The 26147-nt window shown below is 41.5% G+C and overlaps 1 protein-coding gene across 1 annotated transcript in view; it reads right to left on the minus strand.

Moving 5' to 3' along the window:
* Nucleotides 1–26147, minus strand: part of PROX1 (prospero homeobox 1) — a 51508-nt gene that overhangs the window by 8860 nt on the left and 16501 nt on the right. Inside the window, exons 4-5 of the mRNA XM_063725230.1 lie at nucleotides 25386–25493; nucleotides 18968–19162 (exon numbers count right to left, since the gene is read on the minus strand). Of these exons, the coding sequence (XP_063581300.1) occupies nucleotides 18968–19162; nucleotides 25386–25493 (303 nt within the window). The remainder of the gene's footprint in view (nucleotides 1–18967; nucleotides 19163–25385; nucleotides 25494–26147) is intronic.

The raw sequence follows: 26147 nt of genomic DNA on the forward strand, positions 1-26147 counted from the left end.
CCCCTTTAAAAATTGGCCCTCTGGCCTCATTTCATCACTGAAATGATCTTCACTGAAATGGACAGAAAACAAACCAGGCATCGACTTCTTTCCCTGGCCACCCACCTCCCAACCCATAACCAAAGGCTCCAATGGCCTATCAAGCCTATCAGTAGATTACAAACTTACCAAGGGAAATCATCTTTATAGTTGATCTTTTAAGCTAATTTCTGTTTTTCAAACTTGCTTCGATGGAGAAATGGAAAAGGATGCATGTGCACTGGCAGGCATGGCTAGCGAATGGGAAAGTACAATCCTGCCTAGTATTTTGGTGAATTAGTTTGTGTGTGGGTTTTCCTTCTTCTTCCTCCTCCATTTTTTTAATACTATAAAAGGGCAATAAAATGCTGACTGTAAGAAGACAATGTCAAGGAGAAAAGGGTACTGGTATTTTGGATACTCTTCACTGCTCGCCTTGGAGAGAGAGTTATTCTTGTCACAAACCCTTTTGTCTGCATCTGCTGACTGCTTGCCTGTAGCCAGCAGCATACTTTAACTGTTTTGTCACCTCCTAACATCACATGCATCAGCTGTTGGGCTTTTGTTACGGGTATTGTAGAACTAATCCGCTGTGGCTGTTCTACTGTGCAGTAAATAAAACAGAAACGGGCTTCTCAGACTATTCTGCATGAATATTTCAGATGGCTTTTACAACTCCGATTCAGAAAATCAAATAAATAAATAACTCCCCCAGCCGCCCCCCAGCCTCTCCCCAAACCCAGAAACAAAACCCCTCGATCTAGCCCCAGATGCCTCCAAGTCAACTGCATTCAAGGGGCTGACTTGAGCCTTCAAGCAATTGTTTCAGGGAACTCGAAAGAACAGTGCTCTCTCAATTTTCACACTGTGGAATTCATATACAGTATTAGAGTTAAATACATCTAATGCTGAAGCAGCTCTGAAAAATTGGAGAAAGTTACTTTTTGTCCCTGTGGGCTTTTAAAAATATATAGGTAATGCCATCAAAAATACATAGTTAAGAGCTGCCTTGTCAAACTGCTTTTATTGTTTCCATCTGTATTTTCTTCCCTTCCACTCATCTGAAAGGGGTCAAAGGTAGATGCTTGTGCATTTAGTTTATCCTAAGAGTCTTTCCAAATGGTTGACCTATATAAGAGCACAAAAGAAGAATCAAACTTTGCTGGGTTAGAAAAACTGAATCTGCATCATGAGTTCTTTAACGGTATAATGATGTACCAATCATACATAGCGAGGTATTTTTCTAGATGACTTCGAAGTGTCTTTGGAGAAGTTAAAAAGAGAATGGGCATCTGCACACGTGTGTGCACACACACGTACACAAAAATCTTAGGGAAGGAGACAAACAGTTGAAGTACTTTCCCGAGCATTCATTCACCCTAGTGTGCACACGATTCCTCTAAACAAACTCTCCCATCCCTGCTGTTTGTTAAGTAAATATTGATCAAGGAGAGACCCATCTCCTGACAGCAGTGGCACAAGCTGGGGACTTACACTGCAGACAGAGTGGACTTAAATGGATAAACTCAGATGCTTTAATAACTCCTCATAGAGATTATCAGGTGAAAAGGCAAGAACAGATACGTTATTGCTGCTCCCCTTCACTGTCTCACTCACACTAAACTCTCCTGCCAGAGGCAGAAAAGAGGAATCATGGAGCTGTAAAATATGGTCACAAGACGCAGTTACTAAGGGTCTCCCTTTGCAGTCATGCATGCATTTATCCTGTGTGTACAGCCGGGGACTAACAGGCCCTCCAGAAGAGAAGGAATGGTACAGGATGCTATACACGGTGAATCCTGAGATTCTATTCCAGTGCCCTCTCATTCCAGGGGAGGATCAAATGGAAAAGCAAACATGAATGCACTTTGGGAAGCATAAAATATCATCCAAATATAAGGTGGTTTACAAGTTTGAGCCTTTAAAGAGGAGCCCTAATTCCTGGGAAGCATTCACTGTGATTAATAAATGTCTGCAAAGCATCGTTTTGAGAGGTGCTCTGAGGAGGTTCGCTTGGGTGAGTTTGTTGGCTGAGTCAACCAGTTGAGAAAAGTTGCTTTGTGTTCCCTAAGTTTTATTTTGGCCATTTCATAATTATGAGTCAAAATCCTGTTTTCTGCACTGTTCGTAGCTGAATGGATACGTGTACTTCTCTGGGAAGGTCAGTTTTAAAATCATCTTTAGAGATTAGGTTTTGTGTATTGAACACTGAGCACTGTGGTCAAAGGGCAAGATGTTATATTTAGAGTTCCCAAACAGCTAAATGGTGTTTGAATTTTATTAGGATGCTTGTATTTGGAAAAACTAGCAGGATCCAGGAGCACTGGCTGTGAAGTTGCTTTCGGGTGCCTGCCGAGTTACCCCAAATGAGGCAGAGGAAGGTTCTCCAGCAACATCTGGGCTTAGGACTAAAGTCTTTCTCCCTCTGATGCTCCAGGTGGCATTCAGCTTTCAGGAACACTGAGGATTAGATTCATCTAATACCCATGCAGTTTGGGCCCACTTTCTAGTTACATGTTTTGCTGTTTAAATATGTGAAAAGTAAATGCTTGTAGGAAGTGGCTATAGTTCAAGGCTGTCTTAAAAAAAAAAAAAAACCTAAAAACTATGTTTCCTTGGTCTAAACAAAGGAACACATGGCAATAACAGTCTGTATCTTTTTTTTATATATATAAAGCTTCGAAAGAACAATGTTCTGTTAAGCAAAATTCAGTAGCATTCTGTAAACATTAATTTAAGGAAATCAATAGACTCAGTGAGCTAAAGCCATATTGCAAGATAAACTGGCCAGAGTGCCACTTTGTCAAATAGATTTTCGTTTTCTCGGCTAGATAAAGACAGTTTCAAAACGGGGCAGACGTGTTGCAACCAGGGTTTGAAAAGTATGTGGCCTTCAAACAGTCTGCTTGTTCCTACTACAAAGCTGGATAAACATACTTTAAAAATGATAAGCCTGGTTTAGAATTGATTTGGCTTTCAAATTTTACATATAGTAGATTTCTTGGTCATCTCACAGGAAAAGAATAAACAAAATACCATGCATTCAAAATAGAAAATGTACTTAGGTGAAAGGGGTTAAATTGTCTTGAGAGACAGAGCTTTGGGAGCAGTTTCGGTTGATGCTTGACTTTAAAAAAGAAGGGAAGAAAGAAATCTTTATTCATGCTGACCTGATGGGCAATTGGCCTTCTTGCCAAAATCCCGAAGCCAAACTCTCTAGCGAGTTTGGGATCAGAGGTTTCAGCTGGTGGAAGCTGCTCTCGTTCTGTGCTCACCAGGCAATGTCATGTTAATATGCGAGGGGGTGTGGGGGTTGGGGGAAGCAAACCCAGGGAAAGGCTAGAGAAGGAGCAGAAGTGATGAGCCACCCAATAGCCCCAAGGTTTTTGTCAGCCAGACCGAAAGAGTTGCAGGGATAATCCGAAAAGGTGGCAACGGGAAAGCAGGTCTCTCCTCCTGTCACCTACATGGAGCTTGTGGCAGTACACTTCCAAGTCAGACCACTTGACATCCTCCAATGCCACACCAGCTCTCATAAATGCTGATAGCAAACAGATATGACGTGGTGAAAATGGCCCTCTGGAGGAAATGTAATAAAAAGAATGAACAGTCACATGCAAACTGCCAAGGAGGGAGGTTAAGGATCTACCTTGAATGGACAGGGAAACTCCATGGAAAAGCATCACAGGAACTGAATTTTGGTCTGCAGTGTGGGGATCTGGGGCGCTGCTATTGGCCAAACCCCTTACACAGACTTCTCTGACTGCAGCATGAATGAAGGGCAGAGATACACCCTGAGTATCTTCTTTGTTTTTCTTCCTGAATTTGAGTCTTTATCTTTTAAGAGTATTTAGAAAATACAAAATTCACAATAAAATTTCTACAACATTATGATGTTGATAACATATGTGTTGTTAAAATATTATATAATTATCAACAATGTGCTAGAGTTGAGCATTTCGAATAATTGTGACCTTCAGGTAATAGAAAAGAATGTCTTAACATCTTCTATTCTACGTTTAATAAATTGTGCGTACATTTTAAATTATGTAAGTATTCCATTGGCAATTCTGCATGTAGGGATCGAGGTAAGTAAAACCATCTCTTCCATAGCCCCAGTAAAAGATAGTACTAGCTTGCTAGGAGCAGAATGACAAATGTCTATGAGAGACTGTCAAAACTATTTTGTGGGGCTGAAATTTGGTCAGTGAACATGCTTTAAGTGGCTAGTTTATTTGCTCACACATGGAAGCCTTGGTATTATACGTGTTAGGAAACATAATTGTCACATTATTGGTTGTGATGAAGCAAATTTTCCTTCTCTCCCAAACTCTGCATAGGTCTTAAAAAGTGATTCCAAGTTTAAACAAACAAACAAATATGCAAGCAAAATCAAGGAAAAAGCATCAAAAACTAAAACCTAATACCTCTTTCTCTCCCCGAGATACTACACAGATACTCTTAAGATCTTAAAAACAACTAGAAGCACTGTGCAGAAATTGCTCATCTGGTAGGCTGTTCAGGTAAGAGCTGGACCAAGACTATTCCATCAAAGAATCATAGAATTGGCCAGGTGCGGTGGCTCACACCTGTAATCCCAGCACTTTGGGAGGCTGAGGCGGGTGAATCACGAGGTCAGGAGTTCAATACCAACCTGGCCAAGATGGTGAAATCCCGTCTCTACTAAAAATACAAAAAAATTAGCCGGGTGTGGTGGCCAGCGCCTGCAATCCCAGCTATTCAGGAGGCTGAGGCAGAGAATTACTTGAACCCAAGCGGCAGAGGTTGCAATGAGCCAAGATCACACCACTGCACTCCAGCCTGGGTGACAGAGTGAGACTCCGTCTCAAAAAAAAAAAAAAAAGAAAAAAAAGGGAATCACAGAATTTTGGAACTTGAGAATTAGAAGGAATCTCAGAGAGTTCATGTCCCACAAAAGAGAGAAAAACCTTCAGCCAGTGGTCAGCAAAATTTGTCAGTAAAGGGCCAGATAAATAAATATGTAGGCTCTGTGGACTGTATTTGGTCTAGGTTGGATATTCTCCTTATTTTTTACAACCGTTTAAAAACTTAAGTCATTCTTAGCTTGGGGCCATAAAAACAGATTGAGGGGCAGCTCTGCCCATAGGCCATACTTTGCCAGCCCCTGCTTTTAGCCAAACTTGAGGGCTAACAGCTTTTCTAGAGGCCTAATGGTCTTTCATTCTGCACTGATCCTGGGTGCCTCACTGGGTGGGCACACCAGTTCTTGCAGGATAGTTCGATTTATTCACTTGAATTTGACCTGCAAGGCCACACCATTCCCCTGATGGAGTTAAGGCTGCCCATGTCTATGGGAATAGAGTTAATAAACCACACACGTGGTGGTCAAGGACCAGGAAGACTTCAGTCTTACACTGCTCAGATTAGGAACCTTTAATTGGGAGCTTTCCTGCCAGTACATATTTAAATGTGCTAAACAGAGGAATGTATCCTTGCTTCATGACACATCTGACAAATCAGCTCAATACTTAGGTGGAAAAATAAGCCCTGCAATCATATACCAGTCACTTTGTAGTGTTAACAAGTTCCCCTTTAAGTCAGCCCCGTAAATTTGGTGCCATTGGTGTCTGAGTTCAAGACAAGCCGACAGTCCTTGAAGTTTGACTTTTGCTACAATTACTGGGTGAGGTGGTAAAAGAAGCAGGGCCAAGTTTGGTGCCATTCTTGGATGGGACATTATCCAAAAACAACATAGCACAAACACTCCAATATTGCATGAAGGGAAGCTGGGGCACAGATAATCCACAGTTACTCCTGTTTCGTTCGAGAATGTATTACGTGATTGTTTTCTGCCACAGCTTTACCTTCATAATTAAGCTTTGCCTAGGCTAATATTAAAACTAGTCTGTGTGCCCTGTATTGCTATTGATGGAGCAATGTGAGTAAGGAGCCTAGGGAGAAGCTGTTAGGAAGTGGAGTTCAGGCAGGTTGTGATGAGAAAGGGATTGCTCATAGTAAACACCAAAGAAAGCGCTTGTGATACAGATGGTAGGAAATCAGACAGAGCTTCAGAGAACACCAGTTCTTGGGGGATGCTGGCACTCTGCTGGCAATAGCTTATGACACCCCAAATAATATCCGAGTTGCTTTAGGAAAGGATGGGGATTATTGGCCTCAATCTCATTCCTTGGTTTTGACTGTGAGATATTTGTTCTGTCAGAGAAATTCTGTTCTGTATTTCCAGGGAATTCTATTGGTCTTTACTCTGCAAGCACCCTTTGCAAAACTAAGGATGGGCTGTATTTCAAAAGCTACTTAAGAGCTTGTGAAGGGCTTTGGAATCCCTTTTTCAAGACAGGTAAATAGATTGGAAAGGCAGGCAGATTGCAGAATGAACTCAGGGGCTTTTGGAAGTCCACTAGACTCCTACCTAATGGGACTTGAGGTAATGTTTAGGGTAGGACAACCTAGGATGCTGTCAATACCTAGGATTGGCCCTGTTGAAAGGCAGTTTCAGGTATCTACACACAGATTATCTTGTACACCTTCAGGTCACTGAAAATGATAAATCTTTAAAAATGGATGCTCTAAATGAAAGGAAACACAGTGGCCTTGAAACCATGACCTTTCAGCTTCTTCTACATACGGTCAGCTTCCCATCATTTCTCTGTTTTCACCTCTACTCAAACCATCCTTCCCAGCCCAAGTATTTACTTGTTCTCAGGGAATACATTACCTTTTGCTAAAAGTCACTTTTAGCACCATATTCTAATTTAAAATGTTAATGTAGCCTTAAGAAAACAGAACTTAGGTGCAATAGCCATAAGAAATATGAAGAATACATATCCAAATGGCTTGTATGAGGACTCAATACCTCCCAACCACAAACTCTCATACATGCAAAACAGTCTCAAGGGAAAAGACTTTTATGATCTATATTACTATCATTTGGGGAATATTTAAAGAAAAGGGTGGTGTTGCTTTTGCAAACACTACCAAGTAGGCTTAGTAGGGAAGGTAGTTATATCATATAAAACTGCCAATTCTGGCTGGGCATGGTGACGCACACCTGTAATCCCACCTACTTGGGAGGCTGAGGCAGGAGAATTGCTGGAACCTGAGAGGTGGAGGTTGTGGTGAACTGAGATCACGCCACTGTACTCTAGCTTGGGCAACAGTGCAAGACTCTGTGTCTCAAAAAAATAAAAAAAATAAAATAAAAGAATAATAAAAAAAAAAAACCCACAGCCAATTCTGCTCTGAAAGAGAGGAGATGTACATTATATAGAGGTTAATGCATATTATAAATGCTGATAGTCTGTGTTGAGGCCTGCATGGAATGTGTGTGGGGACACTTAGTTTGTTCAAGTCCATACTACCTCCTAGAAAACCCAATGGCACGAGGGCTTCACTGACAAATTTCCTCATTGTTTGGCCACCCTGGTCAAGGCAACAAATAAAGTGAGCAGCAAGTCTCATGATAGTGCCAATTCAGTCAATAAATTGTTTATGAATTTGAAAAATTAGTCTCTATAATCCCAGTAAGGGAATTGCCATGTCTCCAAGGGCACTGTTGAGATTTAGATCTGCAAATAGGGCCTTGGGAGAAAACGAAAATGGGCACCCTGGAGATTTTGACGGAGATAATTAAGCTGCAGCAGAGTCGCCAGGGTAGAAGGGCCTCACATGGAAGCCATCTGGATTCCCAGGGCCTCTATACTCACTGCTTAAAGCTTTGCGTCATGACCAAGACTCAAAAGAGACTATTTAGAGAATGCAGAATGCCCCTCTATTCCAGAGTCACAAAATTTCAGAGCTAGAATGAAACTGCCCCTCTACTCTAGAGTCACAAAATTTCAGATCTAGAATGAAACTCTTGAATTTCATCTTATCACTTTCCAAAAGGTAAGCACAGTAGACCCCAATGAGGCAGGTATGGCCAGAGCCAGACCCTCCAGGCCAGCGCTCCTTCCACCACCCCCAGCATCTCACCGTGTCCTTCTCATCTGGAACGGATGACCCCAGAGTCCTGGAGCTGTTCCAGGCTAGTGTCGCCTTTTCAGCCACATTCAGAGCAGGAACACTTGCTCTTGTGAAAACCAGTTTTATATTGAATATATGTCCCAATTCTGATGAGAGCTCCCTCATTGCCTGTTTGTTTACTTTCCTATTTAGGGTCAGCAGGAAATGGTGCAATAATTGGACTACAGATGTCACAGCAACAAGGCAACATTTACTTGGCTCTGCAAATGAATAAATGTGAATGCTTATACAACACTTACTTTGTGCTAATACACTTGTGTAGATTCATTTAATCCTCACAATACTCTGTGAAGTAGTCACTATTACATCCCCTGTTTTACAGACAAGGAAACTGAAGTACAGGCAGGGTAAGACACTTGCCAGGGTTTCACTGCTAGAAAGCAGCAGAGCTGGGATTTGATCCCAGGGCCTGGCTGGAGAGTCCATGCTGTAAGTTCTACATCGGTATTGATCCAGGACCACTGACAGTGGAAAGACTCCCCAAAGCATTTTCTTTGTAAGATTTCAAGGGGTTGCTTTTATATAAAATATTGACTACTTGCAGGTGAACATTTCATTGCCTGCCTGAGAATAGCATCAAATAAAGCAGAAACTGGAGCTTTCCCCCAGAGTTGTCATTATTATAGACTCAAGTTCAAGACTAAGGCTATCTCCTCATGATGTCAAATACCCCAATGCTTGATCTACAAGAACACTGAAAACATCTGGACGGCCAGGTGGATTTGCCTATTTTCTATTTGGCTGGGTATGTCCTATAGACACAATCATATTTGCCAGAGTACTGGCCAAGAGTCCCATCAGCTGGTCTCATAGGATCATTTTAACCAATAAGAACTACTGAGATCCAACTCCAGGATTTCAGCTTCTGAGGATAAACTTTTGGGGTAATCAAAAAAGTCTCACTGGTTGTGCACGAGGCACCATCACCAAACCGTGGCGTGACTGCCCACACCTGGAGTTCTGCCGTGTGAGTTAGTAACTGTAACTGTCCCTCAGAAAAACACAGTCAGGCTGGAAGCGCATTACAGCAGGACAGCTAAAATGATCCAGGGCAGCCCACTTACTGTATGAGATTATGCTTTTAAAAAGGATTAGATCTCCCTAATCTGGAGAGATGAAGATTAAGAGGGAGTAATGATCAAAGTCTATAAAATCAGAAAGGAAATGGAGAATATGGACACAACCCTGTTCACAAATCCCAGGATATTATAACAAGGGATATCCCTGTGGAGTTCTAGGGGAATCATTTTTAGAGCCATAAAAAGAAGACAGTATTTTCCCAGCAGGTAATACACTTAGAGAATTATTATCTTAAGGAGTGGTATATTCTGACAATGAGGTTAAGTTTAAAAAAGGTTTAAGTAAAACTCATGGGTGATAAAACCATAATGGTGGGCAACTGGGAGGTTAGGAATATTTTGGATACATCTCAAGCCTTTTGAAAAATGATTCAATGACAGGTACCAGCCTCTCCCAATATGCACCCTGCCCAGGGCTGACAATGGGTTGGGGAGCCCACCCGCCTGATCTGACCACCTCTCTTTTCACCTTGTTGGCTACATTGGTCCTAATATTTGCAACATGCATATTCTTGTGCCCCTCTTTGATAACTATTTGAAAATCGCAGCAACCCAGTACAATGTGGCAACTCATTCCTCTGAGGAAGTTTTCTTTAATCCTTAACAGAGTCTTGTCTTGAATTTCGAATTACAATTCATGGCAGTGATCTGACCATGATTTCCATAAAATATACACTTAACTCCTCTAACTACATCTGAAAACTAAAATCTTATGGTTTGCTCAAAGACGGAGACATTTAAATCATTTTATGTTGCAGTAGTTAAAGAATTTAAAAACTAGTTAAACTCTATTGGAAAAGCTGCTCATAATATGCTAACACAGATCAATTAATTCAAATTTAAGGGGAAATTAAACATACCAATTATGTAGTACCCATCACAGCCCAAGATATTAAGCTCTAAAATTTACTGCAGCTAATGTAGAAACCAGCACACCTTCACAAAAGCTGTGGCTCTGTTAGATATATAGAATAAAACTTTAGAGAGAGAAATGTTTTAGCTGTTTCCAAAACAGCCAAGTGTTAATCACTTTAAGTATCTAATAATAGGTCATTGTTAAGGGCTGGGGCAGAAGGAGGGGGCAGTGGTTTTGGGAGAGGGTAGAGTGGAGATGAAGATTCACTTAGAGAAAGGAACGTTCAGAAGACTGTAACATGCACAGCGAGGCATGAAGAGTATTTTCTGTACTCACATTTCAAAGTGCTTTCAGAAAATTGGTAAAATGTGGCAATGCACAGATGCAAATAAAGGAGCCAAGGAAACAGTGAGGGGGGTAGAGTGGGGACGGAGGAGGAAGGCACACAGATAATAAGCAATATCTAATAACACCAAACTCATTCTAACCCTGTCTCTCATCATAAACTGGAAGCAATTGCTTGGTGTCTTTTCAAATTGCAAGTCTGAAAACGTTAGTCTTCATGGTGGGGAGCTATTCAAAGTCACTATTCATTTGGGGAAAAAAAGAGTAGGAAAGGTGGTCAGGAGTGGGGAAGGATTCAAGGGTAGAGAGTCACTTCGTTTCTCATTGTAGACTTTGGAGTGATTTGGGCAAGAAAACTGGGACATCTGGAGTTCAGAAGTCGAGGAAAATGGGGAAGAACCAGGAAGATGAATACATGATCATCAGCTACACAAAAGAACGGAGCAAAAAGAAGCCGGGATTTGGGCACAGGCGTCTGGCAAGGAGGCCGGCAGCAGGGCTAATGAAGCATTTGCGGCGTGGGACATTTGCCAACGCAACAAAGAAGATGTGCTTGGGCTCTGCAGATGTGCCAGGGCCCCCAGAGCAAAATAATGACATAATCACCATCAGTGTCACAGACCAGACTGTACACAAGGTGACAGGGGAGGGGAGGCCTGTAATGCACACACAGGGAGGCCTCCCATGGCCCACGACGGCTGCTGCCCTGAGGGTCGGGATGCAGGCAGGACTACCCACCTAACGATCTCTGCCTAGATCTTAAATCCGAAGGTGAGGTTTGCACCCGTCTTTGGTGGGTGTTTTCTGTCCAACCCTAGTGAGGCAACAGAAATCTGAAAAGCTATAGTGAGATTTGAACTAAATGGAGGCGCAAAAGGAAAAGAGGCAGCAGGAGTTTTGTGAGTCAAACTCCCCGTCCTCTGCTAGAAGTGCGCAAACTTCCAAGAACCCGTGCCTAGCCACACAAGCGTAAGGCAGAAATATGATCACGGATGTCAATGTTGCACACTGCAAAGAAAATGCACAACATATTTTGGGGAGCCTGTTTTGGGGTGGGGGGGCACAAATGAGCAGTCAATGGGCCATCTCAAAGTGAGTGCAAAAGCAACGTTAAGGCACGAGAAAGTCACCCCTGCTCATTTTCAACAAGGTCTCTCAGCAGGCCTTGTCACCTGCCAGTGGCTCTTGCTCAGTAAGGTGGGTGTGTTAGTACAGCTGTCTGGCTTTTAAGTGACTTTTGTCAGTTTGAAAGTGAAAGTCTGTTTGAGGAGCTGAAAGAACAATAGCTCAGAGCCCGGAAGAAGAGCTTGTAGCACAAAGAACTTGGCTACACTAGTGTCCCTTTTCATTGCTTCTCATGAAAGATTCATAAGAAGAACTTTAATTTTTTATGACCCCCTTTTTGGTATGACTATATTAGTTGTGTCAACTTCCATATACAGATTCTCTTTAAATACCAAAAGGTCTGTTGTGAAATTGTTTTCAAAGAGCAAAGGGGGCAGAATCGATTCTGGCCATCCTGTCGGTCGTTTCCTCCAAAAGAAACTGCTATAAGAGACACAGAGATTGCCTTTAAATATGGTTCCCTTCAGCCTTGAAGTTGTCATGAACACTATAATGTAGTTATTTTAAACCTCTGTGATTTACTAGTTCAACTGCTCCTCGGAAGAACGATTATATTTGTTTTTCTTGGCTTCACCCTATTTAACAGGAACAGTAGTATAATGATCATTAATAGACGGTTCTCTTTTTCCTACCCTTCTCAAATAGCTCTCTCCACACTGCATCTTTATTTTGTATCTCAGCCAAAAATTGGGGGGTGCAGGAAGACAAAATGCATTTGTTTCACATCATCTTACAAGATAGAATTGAAGATTGGCTGAAGGCAGTCATTGAAGGAGAAACAATATTTTTAAACTAATTATCTGCCTTCAAGTATTAAACTTCTATGCTTCATCAAAAAGGATGTTAGCAAAAAATTTATTGTTGTAAATTAATATTGATGTATTTAAGAGCAATGAGTGAATAGTCATTAAAATTTCTGCCCTGTGACTGACAAAGAACCAAGCAGTTCAAGTTAAATAACATCCTGCGGGGGGAAAAATGAAGAAATTTGATCTACAATGTTATCTGCCATGTGAAAAGGGATGGCCAACTTCGAACAAGCTTTGGTTTGCTAAATGAATTTGTTTCATCTAGGCGAAATAAACAGGCTGTCTTTCAAAAGGTTGTTAGAACTTCTTCAGACATTTAATCCAGGATGGGCTGAACACAATGATAACATCCCACTGAAAGCTACAGCCACCACCAGCAGCTCTCAGAAGAGAACTTGCTCTCTTTCTCCCATTGATAACCCTTTGTGGGAGGAAGAAAAAGAACCAAGGCAAGGAGAACTGAATATCAGACAATAGGCATCACTCCACACACTGTTTCTGAACTTTCCTCATCGCTGAAGGACAATTAATTATGAAGGCCTTAGGGGTAGGTCGAAGCAAGGGAAAACCCGCCACTGTCCCAGCACCACAGCCGCTACCTCTGTGTTTGCTAAATGGCTTCGCCTGTTGGGGTACAGCCGCCGAGAGAGCCAATAGATCATTTGGGGGGGGTGCGGGAGGTGAGGGAGGAAAGCAAAGATTTTTTTGTGTGTGCGCCTGCCCTTGTATAATTCTATTCTCACTGTGAACTCATCCATACACAAAACACAAGGACGATTTTTTTTTTTTTTTTAAAGAGAGAAAAGCCACAGGGTAGGTTACAGTCAGAAACGGCCTCTCAGTGGTGTGTTAAAAAGGATGGTCTTTTCACCAAATCATTTCACAGAGGCAAAACAGACAAACACAAAGAGTTGAGACTTTTTCTCCTACATTAAATGGAGTAACTGATAAGGTCAGACATATGATACCTAAAGACATGAATCTGTGAACTCTTGAAGTCAAAGGGCCTCTCTGTGCCGAGGAACAATCTTTCAAAGGAAATAGATCATAGAACTCCACTGAATCCCCTTTAAACTTTATGAAGCAGGAGGAGAAAAAGCTCTAAGTAGGGAAGCTTGACAGAAGAGCCTTGAACTATTTTCTGAAGGAAAGATGAGACCCTCCCTAGGCTGCCACAAAACATCTTTTTTTTTTTTCTAAAGGCTCCTCTGAACTTTGATATGTGCCAAGACACTGCTATTGAAAGCTGTATAATTATGTGATATAGCCACTGTAGAAAATGCTTTGTTCACCCCAACAAAGGACAATAAGCAAAGTAAAGCGACATTACACTGTATCTTTTTCTTTAAGAATGTTGAGAAAGGTCATGGAATGCTATAACTAATAAAGCTGTTGAGTAAGGAGGTTTTAAAGTTGATCTTACTGTGCTTGAATGTAACCCAATGACAAAAAAGACACAGGGAGCTAAAAATGCAATGACATTACCAAATAGATGATAAATCAATGGGCCCGCTTCATTATACTGATGAACACCTTGAATCCCAAAAGGACAGTGGTACAAAAATGAAGCCTCATGCACGCATAGAATTCTACCTCCACTCTATCCCCCTAGCCCTTCAACCCCACTTCCAACCTGGTGTCTTTACTGCGCTCTCCTTCAAATTTCAGGCAATCATTCTGCGGAAGGAATATGTTTCCAGGCAGCCATGTGTGTACATATATTTAGAGAACATTCATTTGGTCTCTTAAAAGATCAATTTGGCTTGTCAACGGTGGGACTGGCAAGGGAAGAAATGGTAAGGGTTTCTTTTCCTCCTCGCCACCCACCAAGAGTGTGTTATGCGATTATTTAAACGGCTCAGCAGCTTTGAGGCCAAAAGACTGCAACAGCAGTGGAAGGCTCTCACTCATGTGCCAGTTTTCTAAACGATCACTCATATTTAAGTATCTATTTGGAGCAGAGGGAAGCGCTTCCTAAATCCACCTGTCCTCATTTTTCTTTAAAGAGATGACAATGCGAATAAAAGTCTTCCAAATATATTAAATCTTCTGAAAGGTGGGTTCTGTTGAAAGTGGGAGTAGGTTGAGAAAAGAGTAGGTATGGGGTAGAGAACATATTCAGCAAGTGTGTATGTATTAGTGTGTGTGTGTGTGTGTGTGTGTGTGTGTGTGGGGAGCAATGGGGTGTTGCTTTTTTAGTTTCTATTTCCAAGAGGAAAGTAAGAAAACACATTCAAAGGTGTGCGGAAGTACCCTTCTTCCCTGTCACGTGTCACCCAGAAAAATGTCAAACCCACAGTCTCTAAGATGGAGCATCTGCCCAGTGAGGTATTAGTACCTTAGAAAATGGCATTCATAAGGCCACTAATGAGTGAATCAAGTTCCCTATTCAATTTATTTTGAAGCCTTCCATTCCCAAACCTGGGCCTTTAGCGAGGATAAGAGAGATTTGTCATTCTTACTGGAAATTTAGACCCTGCCTACAGGTGAATGATTAGCCACTGAGGGGCCCAGGAGGGATGCGTGGCTTACCATGGCATGGGAAACACTACCTCCCGGTACCCTGGAATGAGAAAGAGAGCTCAGTGTGACTGGATGAAGGAATCTGGCACATTCTTTTCTCAACCTACACTCAGGCCGTAACAAACCCTCCGACCTTTGGATGATTCTGCGTTTCGCAGCTGCACCATATAGAGAGGCCAACCTAGGTAATGCAGTCCAACCTAGGGTGCTATGTCTTTTGGCTCCTTACGTTGTGCAATTAACCTTTGTGAGTTACACAAATTAGTTGTCTCGGTGGAGCTCTTTGCAAAACAGGTAAACCAGCCTCAGAAACTGACAGAGATTGTCATCTTCTTTTCCTGCCACAGTTGTGAGGAAAACAACAAAAGCGATAAAATCCAACTCATATGCCCCTAAAGTCACAAGTATCAGTATGATTTAAAAACTGGGAAGGAATCCCAAACTTGCTTTGTCTGCCCACAAAACTTTTTTGGAAGCCCTTCAAAGTGAAGTGAGAATGAAGCATAGAAATATATGCCATCACACCTGGAAAGACAAATTTATTGTTGCCAATCTCATTAAATGTGAGGAGCAGGAATGAAGGATACAGCCCATAATTACACACCCCTCTCCTGCGTGCCTCACACACTCACGCACAGAAGCAAGACACCCCACCCGGTGTGATATGGCCAAGCTTCTGCCCTTTAGCACAAACTAAAAGTGTACTTCGTATTTTTCCCCTTCGGTGTCTTCTTCCACATCCCTTGGGTCTTCTCAAACGCTCACCACCCTAAGGCTGCACATCGTGCCAAGAATTCTGGCAATTGTGTAAACTGATACAAAAGGCAGAACAAGCTCTCCTGCCACTTAGAAGGTCCTGACTCATAAAGGCCAGGAAATGCAGGGTCTAGGAGAGGAGAGCAGGCAAGCCACTCCCTCTTTGCTGCTGATAAACCTTCCCCATCTGCTTTATTTTCCTGTAGGCCAGGGGTCAGCAGCCTGTCTAGCCTTGAGAGCCATCAGCAGCAGGGGCTGGACGGGGGTGGTGCTAAGCAGTGACAAAGGTGCCACTAGCAAGCTTATGACAGAGGCAGAGATGGGAGTAGAAGGCTGAGAGAAGACAAGGGGTAGAGAAGAGAAAGAAGGAACAAAGTAGTAGTGAAGAGACGTCAAACCTCCTTCTCTCTCCCTGGCTGGATCTGCCTCTGCCCAGTTAGAATAACTTGAAGAATAGTAAAGCTTTGGGCAAATTGAAGTTTTTCTTGTAATTGTATTGGTATCACCGTCATTATTATTACCCACATTAAATAAGCCCTATTTTGGTAAAACACTTAGAAGAGTGCCTAGAACATTAATGAACAGTCAATAAATGTTAGCTATTTTATTATTGCTGCCTACAACTGATTGAGAAATCTGGGAATACAATCAATACGACATTTTATTGTTTGACCAGCTACTACTAAGCTGGGTGACACGATTCCTTGGAATCGACTGGATCTTGGGACACTGTGTAGACGTAGCTTCAAAGTCCCTCTACCATGTTTTAGTTCTGTTTATAGCATAGTTCTCCATTTTGCCATCCTCTTCACTTGCTAATACTTAAACTATAGGTTCATTTTACTTGACCTTAAGAGGAGAAACTTAAATACAAAAGTAAAGCCGTGCACACAGTATCAGTGGAGGTATTCAGCTGAAGGTGCCGGATCTACTTTTGGCTCTCAGCCACGGCCCACACTAGCAAAGCTACCACGATAAGAACGGTGGCTTTTTAAGCATCTCACTTAAGCAGTGACCTCCATGCACAAAGGCACGGAAAAGAAGGGCTCACCTTCTCTGAAACTGTTGTCAGTAAATGAGCCAGACCAAGAGGCTAAAAGAAAAACGATTTCGTGATATTAGGATTATGTGTGGTGGTGGGTACGTGTGTGTACCTATGGATGCGTAAGTGTGTGAGTAGAGGGGGCAGGGCACACTGCATGGTCCTGCTTTCTTCCTTCCTTTTCACTGAAGGAGGAATCAGATCCAGAATAGTCCAATAACTGTCCGAAGTCACATGAGAAGTGACAAAATTCCTGCCCAGGCCCCATACTCCTTGCAGTGAAGCAGTCTTAAAATAGACACTGCAGATAAAGGAGAGGTGGCCTGGCTGGAAGTGGATATGATTCACAAAGAGAGAAATATTAGATGTTAATCATATTAAAGAGGATTTAGATGATGCTAAATGGAGCAGCTTGTCGGGTACCTCCTGATGCCAGCCGTCCCCTGTTTGTGTCGTTTTGGCCTCTGGCCTGTGGGTAGGGGATTAAATTCCAACCAGGTAAGGTTTAAGCAACCCTGAAAACCCTCATGCACACTTTAAGGATTTGTCCTCTTGGGTATTTTATATAGTAAAAATGCAGAAGTCATCTCATGAATCTTGGCCAATTCTTTCATGAAGCTTGATGTATGCTGCCAAACAGATACTTATGTCATCATGTAATGTAAATAATTCACTAGCACACAGAAGTCTCTTAGCTTAAGGTTTAGGGCAACAGGCTTAGCAGAAGGGCGGGGGAGAAAAGATGCTCTTAATGAGATTTCTTTAAAATGGTTAGCCATAATCATATTCTTCAGCTTTAGAAGAAATCTGCTAGTGCTCTGCCATTATAGTGAGCCAGTGCTCTGTTACAACTGAGACTTTAAAAACAGATCTTAAAATAGTGGAGCAGTACATGAAGAATTCTCACTTTTAATGTATTTAGCAAACACACACACACACACACACACACACACACCCCCCACCCAAACTTCATTTATCACACATTTGGCAAAAAATATATTAGTCTTAGAGAGCAAAGACAAATTAGTAGCTTACACTATAACTACTCAAACTTTCAAAGAAAAACTGTGACTTTCCCATTGCTGAGCTTCCATATTCAATTCTTTATAAGCCACTATAACTGGTCTGCATTGCCAAGAACCGTAGGGACAAGAGATGAAAAAAGGGGGGTGGGGCAAGCAGGAAGAGTACTAGGGGTCAGACCCATTAATTGACAGAGCGAGGCCAAGATGTCCTCTTTCCTTTGAAATTTGGAATTTCCTGGGTATTCCTGGATACCTATCTACAAGAAGAAAGCAAGAATATTAACATAAGGTCCAAGTGCACACAGATGTTGGAGAAAAAATGCCTACCCTCAAGATGGCACAGCATCTAGCCAAGATAATACAAGAAATGGACCAACTTTGTCAAGCCACAGCGTGTCTGATCTCATCATCAGGGAGTTCAGCCTGCAGAATTCTTGCCATGTTCCCACCTCCAACTACTGTTGCCTCAGCCAGCAGGGCTCAGCAAAATGCCTTTGTGAGTACTGGGAGATTTGCTAGTGTTGTCTCACAGAGAGTCATCATGTTGTGATGAAAACTGTTTGCTGAGGCACCACATTAGCCCATAAAGAAATGCCTTACTCATAGCCACACATCTTTCATTGTTGCATGGATATTGCTTTCTGGGAATTCTCTATGCTGCTTTGTGTGGATCTAGAATATACATGTCATAGATATATGTAAGTGTGTATGAGAGTGTTTGTACGAAGAGTAGCATGCTTGTGAAGGTACACTTAGGCAAAATAAACACACGAGTCTCTCCTCCAAAAAGAACAAAAACAGAAACAAAATCCCAAAAAAAGATGTCAATGGATCTCTTATGATACATACTTAGTAAATTATCATACCATTTCCTCCATAAAGGGAATAAATGTCAAAGTCAGAAACCATGGAATCACTCCCCCATCAACGTTTCTAGACTTTTTAAGAAAACAACATTGGTAGCTACCATTGCACATAGCATGTATCAGCTCATTGACATCTCAGAACCTAAATATGAAAAAGGTCTATTGGAGTAGGGACCTCTTCCTTGGAAAATGAACCACTCTGTCTTTGCTGCTTGCTGCAATTTTTCTTTGGATTCTACAGTTCCCTTTTCTGTGGCCAAATGAGTCTTCCATACAAGCTGAAAAGCCAGGGAATGGGGAAAAAAATGGCAGTGGGTCAGAGCCTCATGATTCCAATAGGGGCTATGGAAGCTCCTCATCACAGCTCTACCTGTTACTCTATTGGGGGATGCTTATATGCGAAACCAACACAAAAACAGATTTGGGTACATTTCTAAAGAAAATAAATTTTTTAAAAAAGGAAAGGGAGATGACCAAAAAATAAAGATTAGTTCCTACCTCAAAGTCATTTGCTTTATTGTAGTGCATGTTCAGAGCCCTGTACAGCTCACAGTCTCTGGTTATAGACAGCTCTTCAGTACTGGTGACCCCATCGTTGATGGCTTGACGTGCGTACTTCTCCATCTGAATGTAGTAAAACTCACGGAAATTGCTAAACCACTTGATGAGCTGAGAGGTAATGCATCTGTTGAACTGTTAAATTTAAATGTTGAAAAGGATAAGAACATTGCCATTTTCTTCATTTTTTTTTTAGTGTCTGAAGCATTTTTAATGTTCCCGTCCCTTCTTTACTTGGAAAGATACATATTTAACTCCACCAAAATGGTGGCAAGAGAGGCAAGAGGAGGAATACAGTTACTAGAAATTATAAAAACCTGTCAGTAATGGAAATCATATCACAACCCTTTACCTTTCAAGTGGAAAAGTCACATTCTAAATCAGACTTTCCTTAAGCAGAACATCTTTATTTTTAACCATTGTTCTTCATCTCTCAGTAGAACAACTTGCATTTATATACTTCTTATGAACATTCATTGAAGCCATAGAATCCTGCAAGTGTTGTTACTCCCAAGTACCAGAGGTGATGTGCCACATGACTCTACCACTAGTTTGATATACTTTTTTTTTTAAGTGAGGATTTGTATCACCGCATTACAGCCCCCTTCAATGCAGACAAATGGCCTTCCCACAAAATGGGAGGAGTTGGCATTTGCTTATTTTTTTGGCAATGAGTGATTCCCATGTCCATCCAACTGTGATTCCACTTAATGTTTGCCCACGGCATTCATGTCTGGTGAGGTCTGGTCAGCTCCTGGTGCCTGTTCACCTGCTTCCTGAAGCCAGCATTGGATAAGACCCATGTCCCCCTCCCTTGGTATCTCTGCCATTTGGGAGGCATAGTTAGGACACAGTACACGGATGGCATAGACAGGACATTTATTACATTTTTTTTAAATGCCAAGTTACTATAACATGGTTAGGCCTTAAAACTTTGTTTACCAAGGTTTCCTGATGACCTTTGAAACGAAGATGTCTTCCTGGATGCACTGCAAATGATACCATGCTTATTGACAGTCCTCTGCTCACGTAAAGGACAGATGCGTCTCAACTTGCCAAGTCAAAACCAATAAATCCATAGCTCTATATCAGGCGGGCTGACAGACAACCCCCTGCCTTTTGTCATCACAGGCATCCCCTTCCCTGGGCCCCCAGAAAAAGATGTACATTCATCAAAAATCAACAAAGAGCACTTATCAAACACTGGCCATGAGAACATCCAGACTCCAACAAGATGACAGCTAAAGTGTGTATTGGGGCTCTAATTACTACACAGAAAGTTGTTTCTATACTAGCAAAGATAATAAATGAATGAAAATTTATGGCAGAGAATGGAAGTCACAAGGAAACAGAAGCAGAGAGACTGGTGTTTCTCCCAAAAGGCCAACTTGCATCATAATTGCCATGGAGTTGCAAGGGCCCTTACAGATAATTGACCAGAAAATGATTAAGTCATCAGCAAATCGCTTCTGCTTGCAAGAGTTCAAACATGTACTTAACCTATCCAAGAATTATATTTTCACTCTGTGTGTCTGCTCTGTCTCTATTCAGCCTCGCGGGGAACCCGATTAAAAAGACAACTGAAGGACCCCCATTATCTGATCTTCTGGTTGCCGATTTCAATAGAACTTAAACCCATTACGATTTGCTGAACTTGGAGTTCTTTCCATTTTATCTCAGCAGTAAAATACACTGTCCAAATTTCCAGACACTGAGATAAGGACTACAGGCCCCCGTGACGGCTTACTGTTCCTTTTTAATTCTTTTAGAATAAGAAACAAAACATTACAAAATGATAGCAGGCTGTGCACTGGGGAATGAAAATTGCTTTGACATGGAGATTAGGCTTCTGCATTGTTACAAGACATTGTCTCATATGGACAAGAGTACTGTAGAGGAAAAAAATAGAAGGGTATTTTTTTTTCTAGAATGGTCATGAATGACCTAATGGGGAGGACAAAAAAGTAAGTGCACTTGCCATTATTTACGAATGGGACATAAAGGGAGATTTAAAGCTTATTGTTGGAGAATGGAAATACCAGAGAGAAAGAATGGACAAAAACAACAGACTCCCCAAACATGAGACAAGTGAAATGACCAGCCCAACAGCCTAAGGAACAGGGTTTCCCTCCAGGAGAAGTGAACTAAAATTTGTTCAGTTTTAGTTGCCGGCTAAAAGCAAAAGCAAGCCCCCCCTTTTCTAGATATTCACACTGGGGGAGAAAAAGTATTAAACTTTAAAGAGTTAATTTCCCTCATTCTGTAGTGGCTTACAAGAAAAGGATCAATTGTTCTATAAAGGAAAGCTCTGTAGTGTGTTAATGTGTTACTGCAAAAACTAATCGCTACAATAAAGAGGCTGTGTTTCCACAGTGTACGAGTCTCTGTGACTTTGATTAATGCTTCCCACGGGACATCTCAGCCTCAATATGGGCTAAAGAAACTTCCTAAATATTCAATGAGCATGGTCAAAAGATGTATAAAACAAATCAATCTGACACCTTAATCTGGCTAGGCAGCAGTTGACTCAAGGGGTGGAGGGAATGAGATACATCATTTAACACTGCCGGCTTGAAAAGCTGTGAGCGTCTGTTCTTCAAAGCTAAAATGACACTGAATCTGCTGTACTTAGTGGTCTAAGAGTTATTAGTTTGTACATTAAAATCCGCACCCAGTAGTGAACGGGGAGCTGGTGCGGCCCATCGATCCCTGGCAGCTCTCTCACATTTGTCCACTTGTCCTTCTCAAAGGATTTGTAGCCCCGATGAGCTGAGCTTTTTGTTTGGCTAAATGTCATTATGAGGGAATTAAGTTGGCTCTCTGTGAGAACATAGAACTTTGTTTAGATTCTTGCTCTAGGAGTTAAACCAGGTCGGCCCTGGTTTCATCCTTCATATACATCACCCCTGTAGAAGAAGAACTCTCGCCATCCCAACATCTCTGAATTGTATGATTTCCCTCCTCTTTCGTTCCAAGGTAATTGAAAAGCATTTACCTCTTACCCAAGTGGAAGTCATTTGTGGAGAGTTAAGCACTGTATCCATTCCTAAGGAGAAATACAAAGGAGTGGGCACCACTTTGGCCTGACTCACCTTCTAGAGCAAGTCAGAGGATTTACCCCATCTAGCTCTATCCTCCAAGTGTGGCTTTGATGGACAATTACGTTATACCATATTCAGGAAACAAGATATTTTCTGCTCACGTTTTTTACTCCTGTTTTTTTTTTTTGCTTGCAAAGTGAACTTACGATCACTAAATAAAATATGAGGGCTGAGCGCGGTGGCTCAGTGGCTCATGCCTGTAATCCCAGCACTTTGGAACACCAAGGCAGGCAGATCATTTGAGGTCAGGAGTTCAAGACAAGCTTCGCCAACATGGTGAAACTCCGTCTCTACTAAAAAAAATACAAAAATTAGCCAGGCATGGTGGCACGTGCCTGCAATCCCAGCTTCTTGGGAGGCTGAGGCGGGAGAATCTCTTGAACCCAGGAGGTGGAGGTTGCAGTGAGCTGAGATTGCACCATTGCACTCTAGCCTGGGTGACAAGAGTGAAATTCTGTCTCAAAAAAAAAAAAATTGAATAAAATAACTTTATTATTTGAAAGAGTACATTTTACTAAAGTTAGGAATTTTCTCCTAGATGAATGTGGCCATGACCAAGTAGAGCCTCATGTCATTATAACAAGCATTACATGGTCCATGGATATATGCATATATATTGTTCCAGATAAATGATGCAGGTTTCATTTCTGAGAAGATCCTAAGTTCTCTTCCCCAATTTCTCTAGTGATTTCTTGAATCCTGGCCAAAATAAAAGTTTGGATTGTATATTCATATATAAAGAAATACCTATTTCTTTCAGCCTTGCAAATAAATAGACACGCTTTTCTATCTGTATGTCAATGTCAAGCTATAGATATGTGTATATGTGTATATGTGTATTGTGAACCCATGCACATGCACATATGTGTGTGTATACATTGTCAATATTCACATCTGCGATTATCCTTAATATTGAAGAAATCCCAGAATGCTCTGCCATTGTTTTCTGGAAAGTCTCTGGACCACATCGCCTGGACTACTTTTCCCTTTCTTTGCATGGCTTTCTACTCTCATCAGCGTAAGCTCGAGGGATACAAATTCATTTATTACTAACCAAAGAAAAAACATAATTAGGAAAGTTAAAAATGTATAATTCCTTCCAAAAATAAAAGAGAAGTGACCTTCAGTGATTTTCTGCTTTGCCTGATATGTCCTACTGTTTCCCCTCCATTAGAGTGGATAATTGGTATGTAACCAGACTCACATATACTTTAACAGCCTTCTCTTCCAGTATGGGTAAGGTATGGATAGAATCAACAATCTGAATATTAGTGCTTTTGAAAATAAAATATTCACCCAGGTATTCCATTGTTATCTACACAGAGTCAGCGGTTATTTGCAAAGCTGAATTGCTAGGGGCATTCTAGAGGAATGGGAACAGTTTCTTGTTGGTTTGTATTGCATGGTATTTATAAAGCTACAGATCAATAATCTTCCCCACTTGCCACCACACACCACACACATGCAGGCATGCTTGAACTCTCACAAAAAATGAATGTTTCTAATATTGACATCTACTGTTGGGTAGTGTTGGCTCAGAACGGCTGCTGTTTCCCACCCTCCAGGTGGCTGTGTTTCCATGGTGGGTGAGTGATACCTATGTGTGCAGTTGGTAAAGCTCTTTGGCCTACTTCTGGGTGAAAATTGCTATGCAAAGAATATAAGTTATTGTCATTATTATTTCACAACACTGCAGATCATTGCCCTAAAAGGAATCAGTAACATGGACAACTGCATACACAGACACACACACACATATATGTGCACACAATAACCTTTTTCTCCCTGTCCTCCATGTCCCCTCCTAGAACTACAGTGTTGGGAGGATTCCCTGGAAGACAAACTTTACCAGGTTCTACTAGACTCTAGAAGCTGGTCAGTCCTCAACCAGGTGACAAATTGCCTTCAATTTGTGTATTCTAGTTTGTCCTCTACAAAGCCCAAACCCTTTTCCTGGCCTCTATGTCACTCAGCCTTGTTTGTGCTCACTTAGTCTTAACCAGATATTTACATGATGGACTTTCCCTGCCTCCCCATCTTGCCCAGTTTGTTGGCGCCAAACAAGGAGAAAACAGGCCTTCCACTTAAGGAGCACAGCCAGGGAAGGAGAAAGATAAAAGGCTGAAGTTGATACACAATTCAAAAGCAAACAGGAGGGAAAACAGAACTTTTCTTATAAGGCCAAATAAAACACCAGTGAAGGAAACTGAAATGAGTTGGCCTGCAAAATGGGGCCAATGAAGCCACTTGGGCATCAAGCACAAAACAAGCTGTGTGCGGGGAGCGGTGGAAGAGCGAGTGTATTTTGGCAGCTTGTGAGTTCTCCATGGCAGAAAGAAGAACTTGTACATATGGGGGTGGGCAGGGGAGGGGTGGGGAAAAAACACCCACCCCTAATAAACTAATCTCAGCTAATGTAGTGTTTATCAAGTTCCTGGGATAATGATACCATGTGTGTCATTATCATCATCAAAACCCAATCTATGTTTTAAAAAGTTACAGATGATTAACACAACATCAAGTTGATGCAAACAATTACTTAAAACCCACACACAGACACAGACACACACACACACACACACACACACGCATACACACACACAGAGAACCAGGAGGTCCCAATATTCTGTAGAATGAGGGAGGCTGCAGCTGTAGGCCGACAGCTTTCATATCCTCATTTGAATAATGTGTCCTGAATCTGTCACTTTATTCATTCTCCTTATGCTCAGTGTACTCTACATCAACAACAAATTAAGTTGTAAATAAGAGACAATCATCACTTTTGTTTTTAAGCAGCTACTGCATAGAGAATTTCAATGTACGCTCCTTTTCGACAGGGGGAAAAAGAGGTGCTAGAGTTTGCTTTCATAATCACAAATATGGGGAAACCAACAGAAACAAAAACAGAAACAGTTTACTGTTGCTGAGGGGAGGGAAAAAACATTCTCTAAAGCATCCATCCATTACCAGCTGAAATTTCTTCAAAGAAGCTACTCAAACATATAAAGACAGAGGCTAAGATTTTCAGACTACATTGGAAACTCATGCGACTTATTAACACCAGTCTTTCAGTCTTAATACACAAGTGGCATCTTTGCTTAACACACCTTCAGACAAAAGGACAAGTGCATTAAATCAATTATAACACAGGTGTAGGAATAAACCAATTCCACATTCGTCTCCATTAACTTCCGGGAGTTGAAATTACTGCCACATGCATAGAAAATGAAAAAATTAAGAATAAAAAAAGTCCCTACCTTTACATCGGAGAAGTAGGTCTTCAGCATATTGGAGCTGGGATAACGGGTATAAAAAAACATGAGCTTTGCTTTTTTCAAGTGATTGGGTGACAATCCTTCCTGCATGTAGGATGCAATTGGTTAAGGAAAAGAAATTCTGTAAGCAAAAGGACTCCCACCTCCCTCCCTCCAGTCCCCACCTCCATAGAGTCTGGGGGTCCACCGAGCTGCCATGGGAGCGCTGGAAGGTATATGACACTGGCTATGGCATCCATTGCTAACTTGCTGCCGTTTGCTCAGTGACCGTCGCCTGTTAGAGGTTGCCACATGCAATGGTGAGGATGCAAAATTGAGTTGCAGAATCTTGGCTACTTTAGGGGGAGGATGGCAAAGTATTTTCCTTGCTTTAGGTCGGTAGGCTATCTATACGTTCACTTGTTGCTAAGGAGACAAATGCACCCAACATGTACTATACAACTCTTGTCATAAGAGGTTTTTTCTCTTCCTTGCAATTACAGTTCTGTTTGTTCTTCTCTCCACACTCTGCAGTTTAAAGCAAATTATTCTACTAATGTACATGAAAATATAAAATGCATTATTTTGAACACTGTTATGCAAGTTTCACATTTTACCTTTTAGTGTTAATCTAATGGAGCATCTTGACTCACTTGCTTTTTATCTTATTATATCCTTTTAATTGTTTCCTTTTAAATAATAGCTAAAACTTGGGAAGAGTAGTTTTGGCATGGAGAGGACAGGGAGGGGGCTGTTGCTTTTGTG

This window comes from Pongo abelii, chromosome 1 (genome assembly GCF_028885655.2).
Source record: "Pongo abelii isolate AG06213 chromosome 1, NHGRI_mPonAbe1-v2.0_pri, whole genome shotgun sequence".
Classification (NCBI taxonomy): Eukaryota; Metazoa; Chordata; class Mammalia; order Primates; family Hominidae; genus Pongo; species Pongo abelii.